This window comes from Larimichthys crocea, chromosome III (genome assembly GCF_000972845.2).
Source record: "Larimichthys crocea isolate SSNF chromosome III, L_crocea_2.0, whole genome shotgun sequence".
NCBI lineage: Eukaryota > Metazoa > Chordata > Actinopteri > Sciaenidae > Larimichthys > Larimichthys crocea.
The window spans coordinates 380,320-393,570 of NC_040013.1; the positions used below are offsets into that span (position 1 = coordinate 380,320).

Genomic DNA, 13,251 nt, shown 5'->3' on the forward strand with positions numbered 1-13,251 from the left:
CCTCTGTTACAGTTAGACATGGCATTTGATTCAATGCTGAAGGAATCACTTCCTTAAATTTGGCTACAGCACTATCAGATAAACATCTGCTGTAGAAGCTTCTACACAAAGGCTTATAGTCCGGTAGTATGAACTCAAAGGTTATTAAAAAATGGTCAGACAGAAGAGGATTCTGTGGGAAGACTATTATATTATCAATTTCAATGTCATATGAAAGAACAAGATCAAGAGTGTGGTTCAGACAATGAGTCGGTTTATTTACACTTTGACAAAAGCCAATTGAGTCTAATAGAGAGATAAACGCAGTACTAAGACTATCATTGTGGTTGTCCACATGAATGTTAAAATCACCTACAATAATTACTTTATCTGTTTTAAGGATCAAGCCTGATGCAAATTCAGAGACTGTATGAATAAAAATGTACGTATGAGGTCACCCACAGCTTTTAAGAACATGGGAACTTATAGAGATTGACTTGTTTTGTAGCCTGCCTCAAGTGGCCGTTTAAGGAACTGCAGGAACCTTGTCATGGCAAAAGTAAGTTGAGTATCACTGCCCTAAGGACATCTGCTAATAACTTGTACTGCAGTATCAATGATGATCCATGAAATCTCTTCTTCTATTCTAAACCATTTGACTCCATCAGTTCCAGGTCTGTATGAAGAACACATTCTAGATGATGTGTATTAGATCTGTGGTCCCTATAATTTTGAATGCTGAATTCCGTGACTGGAGATCAATGTTGTACAATTTGTCTGTTGAGCTTTAGTGCTGTTCATACGTAGACTCACTCCTAAACTCAGCCACTTTGATGACCAGACCTCTATTTGTCCATATTATTAAGAATTTCTTCAAAACAGGATTAGTCAGACAAGAACTGCATATGGACACCGACATACTGCAGCCTTATATCTACATGGAATAATACTTCATATGTGGTCACATCAGTATTTATTAGTGTGAGTTCTCATTCGATTAATGCTGGAAGAATAAATAGCAACATAAATTAAATGTGATGGACTAAACTGTATGTGCACAGAGGAGAACCATTCTGAGGACACAAGTGGACAAACATTGCCCTCAGCTGGTTAGCTTCCTGTGCGGCATGCTGTTACTCAAAAATAACACATGCACAAGCCACCCTCTGGTTAAATGACAAGAAAACAGACCAGAGAGGCTGTGCTACATATAAAACAGATAAAATATTACAGATAAAATATTTAACAGCTGCTTTCACACACCCCTGTTACTCTGGATCATTTGTCATAGAAATTATTTCTTCAGCAGTTGACAGTGAGGTTTGTAGATTACAGTAATCCACAGAGTAATGGCTGGATACGACTCAGGGTTCATGAGAAAACAGATTTTTGCACTTTGGGTGAACTGATCCTTTAGTGACCACTCTACATGGCTTATGACAGTATCGCAAAGTTATTACTTGTTTATTATTTTAGAGACATTAGAAGTAGAACTAAAACTTAGTTCATATATAAATATATGTTAATAATATATGATGGGTATGATTTACATTTAACTTTTATACTCTAGTAGGTTTTTCGAGGGTTACCTTTATTTTGGAAAATGTAACTGAAGTGCTGTAAAACTACAATGTTTTTCCATTATATGCTACTTTATATGTGTACTCCATTACTCCATTGAAAATTAAGTCTACATAAATGAATGAATTCAACAATTCAATTTTAATGTGTGAATTCAACACTATGTTAGATTAAGAAAAAACTGAAAAAAGAAAAAAACGACCATATTTTTTAATCTGTTCACATTTTGCACTATTTTATATTATGAACATGTCGTGGGTTACAGTCCTGTATTAACTTAACCGCCTTACTACATCCAGTAGGTTCTCCTTTTGAAATGTATATTCCAGTCTAGAAGTTTGTTTTTGATACAGTGTGATCCTGCACACTGCCCATGTTGACACCCCAGATATGAAACACATTTGAAAAGATAATGGAATGCATAAAAAAGTATTAGCAGCACAGAATGGATGACCATTTTCTCTCAGTCTAAATGTAGTTATTTCATATTTTAAAGTTTTCCAAGATCTACAACTGTAATTCAGAATGAAGGCTGAGGAGAGAATTCTTTAAAAATTGTCTCAGTAATGGGTACCATGAGGGTCACAGCAGTTAAATGAAAAAAAAAAACAATATTTACAGAAATATAGTGAAGATAGTATATTATCTTGTTTGCTCTATTTAATATGCTGGTCACTAAGTTATGTGTGGTTAACAGTAGAGGGCAGCTGAGGTGATAAATAAGGAGAATCCATTACACATTCAGTGTGATTTACATGTTAGGAAAAGATTGATCAAGTCAAATGTTTTATACAATTTTGTTAAAGAGTCACTTCATATGAGAAACTCCCAGGAACTCTTCCTACTGTGACACAAGTCATTGTCACTCATGACTGGACAAACTGTCACTGGTCTTTATTTTGGATTTCAAATGCATGGTTAGACAGTGACTGGAAGCTGGTCTGCAATGGGTCTGAAAACTCCTTAGTATTAGTTTCAGTATCCAGTTCGGTCCTAGACTGAAGCTGGGGAACTGGCACCTCTAGTTGCAGTTGTTGTTCTTCAATGATGGACTTTTGGTTTGACTCTGAAGTTTCATATGTTCATGGACATTGGCGTTGGTTCTCTGATGGGTCTGGAACCTCTAATTGCTGTTGATGTTCTTGAATGTTGGACTTGTGATTTGACTCTGAAGTTTCAGATGTTTGCTGACACCGGCTCTGGTTCTCTGATGGATCTGGCACCTCTAGGTGTTGCTGTTGTTGTTCTTGAATGATGGACCTTTGGTTTGACTGTGAAGTTTCAGATGTTCGTGGACACTGGCTCTGGATCTCTGGTGGATCTGGCACCTCTAGTTGCCGTTGTTGTTCTTGAATGTTGGACTCGTGGTTTGACTCTGAAGTCTCAGATGTTTGCTGACACTGGCTCTGGATTTTTGATGGATCTGGCACCTCTAGTTGTTGCTGTTGCTGTTCTTGAATGTTGGACTTGTGGTTTGACTGAGTTTCAGATGTTTGCAGACACCAGTTCTCGTTCTCTGATGGGTCTGGCACCTCTAGTTGCTGTTGCTGTTCTTGAATGATGGACTTTTGGTTTGACTCTGAAGTCTCAGATGTTTGCGGACACTGGCTCTGGATCTCTGATGGGTCTGGCACTTCTAGTTGTTGCTGTTGTTGTTCTTGAATGTTGGACTCATGATTTGACTCTGAAGTTTCAGATGTTTGCTGACACTGGCTCTGGTTCTCTGATGGATCTGACACTTCTAGTTGTTGCTGTTGTTGTTCTTGAACGATCAAATTTTGGTTTGACTCTGAAGTTCCAGATGTTTGCTGACACTGGCTCTGGATCTCTGGTGGGTCTAGCACCTCTAGTTGCTGTTGTTGTTCTTGAATGTTGGACTCGTGGTTTGACTCTGAAGTTTCAGATGTTTGCTGACACTGGCTCTGGATCTCTGATGGGTCTGGCACCTCTAGATGCTGTTGCTGTTCTTGAATGATGGACTTTTGGTTTGACTCTGAAGTCTCAGATGTTTGCTGACACTGGCTCTGGATCTCTGATGGGTCTGGCACCTCTAGGTGCTGCTGTTGTTGTTCTTGAATGTTGGACTCGTGATTTGACTCTGAAGTTTCAGGTGTTTGCTGACACTTGCACTGGTTCTCTGATGGGCCGCAATGTGAATCTAGATGTAACTTTCTTTGCAGCTCCTCAGCGCTGTGAGCTAACATGATGCTCACCTTCCTCTGGTGGGCCAGGGCCTCCTCCTTGTCATTCAGCTACAGCAGGAGACACATTATAAGACATTTAAAAAAATAATGACTTCTTACATGATAACCTCCTTAGAGACTTAGAGAGACTTGCAGAACAGCAATGATGGTGAAGGTGTTAAGAGGTGGTTTGTGCTAGATAGTAAGACTAAACTCATGTTTTAATCTATGGTTTTGGTTTTGATTGTCTGTTCCACCTTGATTAGTTTTTACCTGTGTCTTGTTATCCTGCCTTCTTCTGTGTACATTTATTTGTGGTTTCTTTGGTTTAAGTGTCAGTTTGTATTTGCTCTATGTTCAAGAATTTCAGCCCATCTATTTGTTTCCCTGTGTTGTTTGGATTGATGTTTTGGTTTCTTAAACTCGCTTGCCTTTTTGGACTTTGGATATAACCAACAGATTGGTTCGCTTGTTTGAACTGCCTCACCTGGTTTTAAACTGAGCCTGCTTGATATTCACTTTTGCTAAAAAAATCCTGAGTTCAGCATCTGAGTCTGCATTTGGGTCATTCTCCTGCGTTATGTGTTTTCCCAGCTTGAACTGTGACAGTTTATTTCTCCAATAGTATCTCTAGCAAGTATTAGATGCAGCTGAGTATTCCTTTGATTTGATTTTTGTGGAACAACAAGAAGCACTCATATTGAAGTTTCTCCACTGCACAAACTTATCATGGTGGATGCTCACTCACCAGCTTCAAACTGTATGCTTTGAGTTTTGTTTTAGAGCCAATGTTGATGGACCTGCTTCATTTGTTGGTGTATGATGGAGTTCAACATTACCTACCTACACAGGCTGGTGGATCTATTTCTCACTAATGTTTCACAAATTTGACCCCATTATATCTCATTATATGTTCTCCCTTCTGTTTCCTTTGTGGTGCAGACACTTTTATAAGTTGTCTCAAGCTACAAATCAAATCTCCCTGGAGTTTTTTTTCCCACTGAGGTTCATTATTATGTTTTTCATGGTTAGCATGAGGTTACAGTGTAATTCTGGTTCACAGCTGAGATGATGTTAGGTTCTGCTTCACACATATGGTCTCTGCCTGTAAACTATTCCCTTGAAGGATAACTTGCTTTCCATCCAGGTTGCTGCCACTGTTCTCCATAAATGAGATAAATATATTTAGCTATTCTTTTGTAATGTGAAGAACAATGTAAACCACTCCTCTGCCACCTCAGATTTCATTTGGCCCATAGATGAAGATCCAAATCCAGTCCCCCCATTAAACTAGCTGATAACTGTTAAGACACCTTGTCATATAATTCAATTCAGTTCAAATGTATTTATATAGCGCCAATTCATAACAAAAGCTATCTCATGACACGTTCCATACAGAGCAGGTCTAGACTGTAATCTTTCTAACACTATCTACAGAGACCCAACAATTCCACCAGGAGCAAACACTTGATGATGATGGCAAGGAAACATGCATCATTTGGTTATTGACCTCACTGACAGAGAATCTTCATGTATTTTAGCCTTGGTTGTAAATACATTATTTTTCTAGTTTCTTAATCAGCATAATTGAAATGAAAGAAGCTAATGTACACTGCTGTCAAAATAAAGATTTAACGACCTCTGCTTATGTCATTGGAAGTGCTATTCTTCTCCTTATTCTTGATGACGGATAATTGGCCTACAGGTGTTAGAGGAGATACTAACCAAGTCCAGCAGTCGGTAAAGGGTCTCTGAAAGATCATCAGGCATCTTCACTTCCAAACTGGAAGGCAACAATCCTCTCAGCCTCTGGCTTACACTGATTAGAGGACTCCTCTTAACACCTGGAAGGAAAATAAGACACTTTTCTAAAGGTTCCAATGAATAGAAATTAGGAGGCACTCAAACACACTCAGACACAAAACAACAATAAATCCATGGCTGTTAAAATCTGGGTGTATTTCACACATGACCCCCTCACATTTGGGGTTAGAGAAGTTTTTCAGAATTAATGGAATTTACAATTACATACAATAAAATACAATTTCATTTAATTCAAACAACTTTAATTTAACGTCTGTGATTGAATTCATATATATACACATTGGTTGGTTTGTTCCTAATTGTTAACGAATAAACAAAATTCACCATATTGCTGTGTGAAATACCTCTACACCTCTAATGTAGGACAGTAATGGGAAGGACCTGGTGCCTGAGGGACAACCTGATCATCCACTGTGATGTAATGTAGTAGACTGTGCTGACGGCAGACTTGCCTTCAGCCTTGTAGTGAGGGGATTTCAGGCCTCTGTTGGCCTCAGCCAGCCGCAGGAAGTGCTCACTGCGTTTCCTCAGCTGCTGTTCAAAGGCGATGCGGAAAGCATCTGCGACCATCAACGCCTCCTCTCTCCTTGAACACTGATCATTCAGCTGGAAGTCACACACACACAAATACACACTTACTTTATGATGTCTTAACATATATTTACATAAAAATGCAGAGGCCAAGGATTTCCTGGAGAACTTTCTCCTTACAGATGAGATCGAGATTTCTACCATATTCTGTAAATAGAGACCCGTGCAGCTGACACACTAAATATAAAGGTAAGGTAAAGAACTGTGACTGATGTAACATCTTTGAGACAACAATGATGGTTTGAGACCAAAAAGAAGAAAAAGTTGCAGCAGAGGTGAAGTGTTAAATGGACTTTACCTCCTGTTGTAGCTGGATGAGCTGCTTCCTGCTGGCAGCAGCAGTCCGACTGCACGGACAAGCTTCAGCAGTACCAAGACACCGGCAAGCCCCCAACACTGCCAGCTGGGAAACACAGAGAAGATCATCCAACTCAGAGTGCAGGTACAACGTACTTTTTAATTATACTTAAAGCTCATTTTGTGTTGATTCTGACAGATCATGTGGACAGAAACGACAGTGTCTTCATCGGTTTCAAGGAGAATCCAACCCAGGGGCAGGCATGAAGAAAAACTTTATCCAAATAGTCTTATAGTCCCATGTTGTTGATGGTCTTGTTTGTTTATGTAGGTCATATAGAATTATCAGTATCAAACTACGACTGATCCAATAAAATCTCCTTGTAGTACATTTAAGTAATCGTAAGAAATACATTATGTTCATCATCATTAGGGATCCAGAAAAAGCTGACTCACTCCTAAAAACTACAACTACACTGATGTTCTGCTTCTTCAGTTTCAGTGTAGCCAGAGATTTGACAATCAGCATGGTTTGGTTCAGGAAAGCAGCAAATAGAATATATCCAACAGTGATTGTTGATGATTAAATATAGATGACATGTGTTAGAAGAATTATGAAAAGCAAGAAGAAAATATGTCAGGCGCCCCTGATGAAAGAAATAATCTCGAATCTGGGAATACACTGGCTTGGTAATAGGTAAATACACTAAATGGCCACATGAGGGCACTCTGTGTGCTATAATGTCTGCTCTTCCTCAACCCATGGTCCAACTTCTAAAACAAATTATTGAATTATTGAAATCTAATGAGAAGATTTTGAGATATTCTGCTATGCTTTACACATAAAATTATGAATAAGAACTGGTATATGACAGTCAGTTTTATTAACCTGATCGTGAGGCCCTGTCTTGTATTGGGGTTAAAATCTAGTTTTAACTTATTATTTCTCTTCATATTGTGCTTGCATGCTGCATATTGCTAAATGCCTGTGTCGTCAAAATACTAAAGACTACACAGCAGAGTGGATCAATGGGGTCTTTCTTGTAGCTCCGGTCCTGTGTGAAGTATCTGAACTGAATGTAAAGCCTTCTTTTCTCTGTGTAATATTTAGTGGTGCTCTCTCACCTCCAGAACACTTGAGTCAGTATGCAGGCTGTACTGAGGTTTGGTCCCTTGGTAAGTTCTCTGCTCCTTCACATTCAACATGGAGAGAAGCTCCAAGCACTGCCGACTTAGAGCTGCAAAAACACACACACACACACACACACACACACACACACACACACAGTTATTATTATTAGTAGTAGCAGTCTAAGACATTTGTCAGATTACACAAAAATGATTCAGGTAAGTATTGATCATAATCATGACACAGGTCTGTTTCCGGGCGGGGTCAACTCTAAATGAGTCAGCATTATTTACCAGAATTTTCTGCTCGGAGCTGCTGGATCTCAATCGCTCTTTCCTCCAGGGTATCAGTCAGAGTCTTGTTCTCATTCAAAATTCTGATTACAACAACAACAACAAGAACAATTAAGTTATGATACAAACTGATGAAAATAGCACAGACATGAGTGCATGTGGAGTAAATCCAACCTGTTGTATTTCTGCTCACAGGACTGTTGAGACCTCTTCATCTGGACCTGGCTGAAGCTGAGTTCCCACTGCAAACTGTTCACCTCCTGCCAGAGATTTTTGGATTTAATTAAGTTATCTTGAAAAACCAACCACTTTCCTTTATTAGGTACCAAACTCACATTTAAAAAAATGAATCGATTGTGTCAGTCCGGGTTAATATCAATGATACAAGTACTGTTCATACTATTCCAGTATTTTAAATGTCTCATAATTAAATGGACAATCATTGTACAGACCTGATGATGGTCATGTACTTTTAGGTATCCATGGATACTGTAAGTCATTTGAACTGATGAAATTTATTTTTCATTGTATCAAGTTAAATTGAGATAATTACAAATAGATCTAATAATTACACAAGATCTGAATAATTTCTCCCCCCTTCATTCACACATTCTCATCTAAAATCATAATTATATGGACACTTTTATTTTGATGGTTTAAAAAAAAATGAGTTCATCGTATCTGAAAGTGACTTCAATTGGTGTTCACTATAAAAATACATGATGCAGCTAACTTAGGACTAGATGCATTGAAAACAATTCTAGATAAAGTTACAGTAACTAAGTAATAGTTACTATAACTATAACTTACAGTATATAGAATGTAAACTCGGCTGCTCTTAGGCTGGTGACATTTGTGTCATTTGGAGTCAGGGTCTGTGCAATAGTGATCAGGGCTGTCACAGTATCGTAGTCCCACCCACACACCCTGTTAGAGAGTCCATCTTTATAAAAAGCATGTCCATGCTCCTTATGGAGTATTTCATTTATAAGGAATAGTGAATGAGTGAACAAGGGACTGATTTTGGACACTTGTTATGAACTGAAATGAAAGTCAAATCACCAACAATCAAATGAAGCTGACTCTACTATCCATGTACAAAAACAGTGCCTTGATTAGTTATGTTGAAATGCTATGTTCAAATGTAGTTTACATGTTTATGTCTAAATTACTGACCCATTTCATAATTTCAGATATAACTAGAATGCATCTGTCACCGGTTCAAATCAGCCAGGATACAACTGGAAACTGAGAAAAGTCTCTTTAACACATCTCTTGTGTCATTACACTCTGTGTTTCCTTTTGTCTTTGATAAAAATGCTAACAGCAATTAGTTCCTGACTGTTGAGGAGAAACCTGCTGCAGAATGTTAAAGCAAACAGACCAAGCCCTTATTTGAGCAGCACACACACACACACACACACACACACACACTTACCTTCTCCAGAGCCTTGGCCCTGTCTTCACTTTTCTGCACCAGACTTTTAGTGTGACTCGTGGCTTTGTCAAGAATGGCCTGGATGAAGAACAGTTTTTAGTTTAGTCTATTGATCATATAATATAAATCCTTCCTTCCAGCATATATGTGTATATGGCATCTGTTTATGTGTGTGTTCCCTTCTGACAGATGCCAGCTGGATATGATGAATGCAGAGGAATCATTTCATGTGTCAAACATGATTAATAAAGTTTCAACTTAACTTACTTATACTCTCTATATAGTATTATATATTATTGAGTTGAGTTGAGTTGAGATGACGTGACAAAATAAGTCGTAAAGGGTCAAAACTGCAGCTCCATTTTAAGGGGTCATGAGAGGAAAACACTGGACCCCCCATGTTAGATGACTTGATGGATACTTGCTGCATCTGCTGTCTCTCGTGTTCCAGCTGAACTATACAGTCGGGTGTAAGGTGCAGTACTCGAGTGTGTGTTGCTCTACCTTCCCTTGTAAGATCCTCAGAGCTTCATATTTGCCTTCAAGGTAACGGTGTGTCACCTCCAGCTCACAGCACAGTGCGTCTATCACCTGGCAACACAGCAGACCCATCAGTGACATCGTGAGGTTAGAGTCAGTTGGACAAAGTTCTGTCAGCTACAGTCTGTCTTCACGTCTCCTACCTCACTTGCTTCCTGTAGTCTGTCTTTCAGCTCCTCCTTGGACAGCTCAAGCAGCGAGTCTGCTGATTCACAGAAAAGTGTTCTTGTGCATTAGAGATCATAGAAAATGTATGATCACTTTGATCAGTTCAAAAAATCTTCATCACAATGAGATCAAACATTTGCTCTGTGTATGTCCACAGACAAAAAGCACTGTTTGAGTGTCTACAGGCCCCTAACCAGAACACACAACTGGATATAATACCTGCAAACAGCTAGGAACTATGCTAATATTAGCATAGCATAATGCTAAGTATCTGCAAATTTATATATAGCTATTTCCATTATCATGGGAAAATAATGGATATACTCACATTATAGTTTATTTAAATTTTGTGAGAGGCTGCAGCTCCTTCATTATGATCCTCATTCACAGCCATTTATCCATTTAAAACTCACAATGACAGTTCCACTACACTGAGATTTTCATAATGCTCTTCCATCAATGTCAATCACATTGTTTAGGTACTGTCATTAGTTGAAAGTTAAATTTGATCTTTGTTTTGTTCGTGCTGGAGAAGCTGTTCTCAAATCAATGACTAGACAGTACAAAACACAAATCATCTGGATGGCTTTATAACCATTATGTATTCTGATATAGTATAGTATAGAGTGATTCCACTGCTCCAGAATCCACTGGCAGCGTGCTTTACACCACTCCAGCCAACATGTGGCATTGACTATGGTGATGTGAGGCTTGTGTGCAGCTTCTCACCTCACAATAATAACACTTGACCGGTGCAGATCTAATAAAGCTGAAATGACACAAATTGACTTGTGGCGAAGGAGGCACCCTCTGACAGTGCAGCACATTTAAAGTCAGCTCTTTACGGCCCATTCTACATTCTAAATGATGGTCATGGCCATGAGGATTGCATGGCTGTGCTGGAGTTTATGCACCTGTTTGCACTGGATGCTACTGAAATACATTTGAACTCAATAATTAGTAGGTGTGTGCATAGACATTTGGCCATACAGTGCATCACTGGCTTATAAAGTTACAGACAGACAGACAGACAGACAGACAGACGGTCCCTTTGTGTACAGGGTCAGTTTGCAGTCATTCTTACCGGAGCGTGACAGTTTCCAGCGGGCTCTATGCTGTGCCTCTCCACTCTTTAGTCCAGGGATCCAGGGTGCTTCTACTGTCTGGCTGCTGCGCCTGAGATGCTCTGCTCCAGGGATCAGGGTCTCTGTGACACCAGCGAAGCTCTGGCTCTTCTTCCTCGTAGAGCTGGGTGCTGCTCCAACTCCCATTCCGTCACCCAGGTCTCCATCCACCATGTCATCATCCAGGCTGCGGGCCTTACTGACCTCCTGCATCTGCACCAAGTTAGACCTTCCATTACATTTACCACAGTGAAAAACAGAATATTAGATTTTAGATTTTTGATGATAGCTTTGCACACTCTCATTCACTCGATCAGCTTCATGAGGTCGTTACATGGAATGTTTTTCCAACAGTCTTGAAGGAGTTCTCGTGTCTACTGACCGCTTGTTGGCTGCTTTTCCTTCACTCCAACTCAGCCCAAACCATCTCTATTACATTTAGGTTGGGACTGTGACTGTGGAGACCTGGTAACGTGTTTTAAACAAATACAGTGTCACCAGCAAATCACCCCCAGATCATCACACCACCTCCACCATGCCTCATGATGGGAACCACACATGCAGATACCATCCATAATGTCCATTCATTGTGTTTCTTGGTCCAAGCAGTTCTTCTTCTTCTTCTTCTTCTTCTTGGTCTTTCTCAGTTGTGGTTTCTTTGCAGCCTCATTCACTCAGTCTCTGAACAGTTGATGTTGAGATGTGTCTCCTACTTGAACTCTGTGAAGCAAATTTCTGAGTCTGGTAACTGTAATGAACTTCTCCTCTTGCAGTAGAGCTAACTCTTGGTCTTCCTTTCCTGGGATGCTCCTCGTGAGAAGCAGTGTTTGATGGTTTTTGCGACAGCAAATGACAATGCATTTAAACTTTTCCTGACTGACTGATTTACAGGTCTCCAATGATGGACTGTCATTTCTCTTTGCTTAGTTGTTCTTGTCATAATATGGATTACCACAGTATTTGAATAGAGCTATTTACTGTATGCCAACACGACCTCTGAACAAGTATTAATTAAAAATCATTCCAGGTGACGACCTCACGACGCTGATTGAGAGAATGTCAAGAGTGTGCAGAGCTGTCATCAAGAAAAAATAACCTTAAAATAAAACATATTTCATTTTTTTTTGTTTACCACATAATTCTATATGTGTTATTTCTGATGTATTCAGTCTACAACACAGAAAACAATCAAAATAAAGAAAAGACCCTGAGAATGAGGTGAGAGGAAATGTTTGACTCTAACCAAATTGTAAAAACTAAAATTAAAAACTAAATTATTATTGAGGCTTTTTCATGTCTGAAATCTTTTAAGTGACACAACAGTTAATAGGAATGATTATTCATGTCATCATTTTTAATATATTTGTCATATCCAGTTTCTTTGATTTCTTCCTTTTGAAATTCCTTACTTCCTCTTACCTGAAACTTTGAAGAGAACTTTATATTCCTCGGTGCTTCCGCGGCTCCACCGACACAAACACACAGAAACACACAGAAAGCTGAGTGAACGTTCGTTCCTTCCACGTACGAAGTGAAGTCAGATCAAGTGTCACATTTGAATCCGGTCAGTGCCGCCCACACACACACACACACACACACACACACACACACACACACACGATGAGACTCCCTTCCGTCACCAGTGCATAGTCTCAAAAGCTGCTGCAGCGTCAATTCAAACCTGTAACACTAACAACTTCCGATCAATACCTTCAAAATAAAGTGAATTTGCAGGAAGCTGGAAATAACTGGCTTCCTTATTGAAGAATAACTTGATTAAGAAATAAAACACTATAAGATGAATAACAAACTTTTCTTTCGATGAAATACCACATTCAGCTTTACCCATTATAAAACAGCTTTGAGTCAAAGCTTTAAAGCACAGTCATTATAGAAGCTGTGCATTACTGACGCTGCATACGTTAAAACAAAGACATTTAAGAATAATTTCTTCAGTTGAAGTTGAAAGTACCTGAGTGAGTTCCAGCAGCAGACTGTCAGTCACATCACCACAGGGAATGTTTAAGAGCTTCATGTGAGACTGCTGGGTAAATATTGGATGAAGGGGTGTGTGTGTGAGGGGGGAGTGAAAACATGAGAATGT

At 39.2% G+C, this 13,251-nt stretch overlaps 1 protein-coding gene across 4 annotated transcripts; it reads right to left on the minus strand.

The window, feature by feature from the left end:
* Positions 1-935: 935 nt before the first annotated feature.
* Positions 936-13,246, minus strand: ccdc125 (coiled-coil domain containing 125). 4 transcript variants are annotated; one of them, XM_027277513.1, is made up of 13 exons: positions 13,120-13,246; positions 12,567-12,572; positions 11,108-11,360; positions 9,999-10,057; positions 9,820-9,906; positions 9,316-9,393; positions 8,052-8,137; positions 7,878-7,960; positions 7,581-7,693; positions 6,457-6,561; positions 6,020-6,173; positions 5,469-5,587; positions 936-3,812 (listed from the first exon to the last, which is right to left on the minus strand). In XM_027277513.1, the coding sequence occupies exons 1-13, from the start codon at positions 13,180-13,182 to the stop codon at positions 2,643-2,645; spliced, it is 2,376 nt and encodes a 791-aa protein (XP_027133314.1). In that variant the 5' UTR covers positions 13,183-13,246; the 3' UTR covers positions 936-2,642. The 4 variants fall into 4 exon arrangements, with proteins under 4 accessions (XP_027133314.1, XP_027133313.1, XP_027133315.1 ...); XM_027277512.1 differs by having other exon boundaries at positions 9,999-10,060; XM_027277514.1 differs by lacking the exon at positions 13,120-13,246 and having other exon boundaries at positions 9,999-10,060; positions 12,567-12,742.
* Between the last annotated feature and the right edge of the window lie 5 nt (positions 13,247-13,251).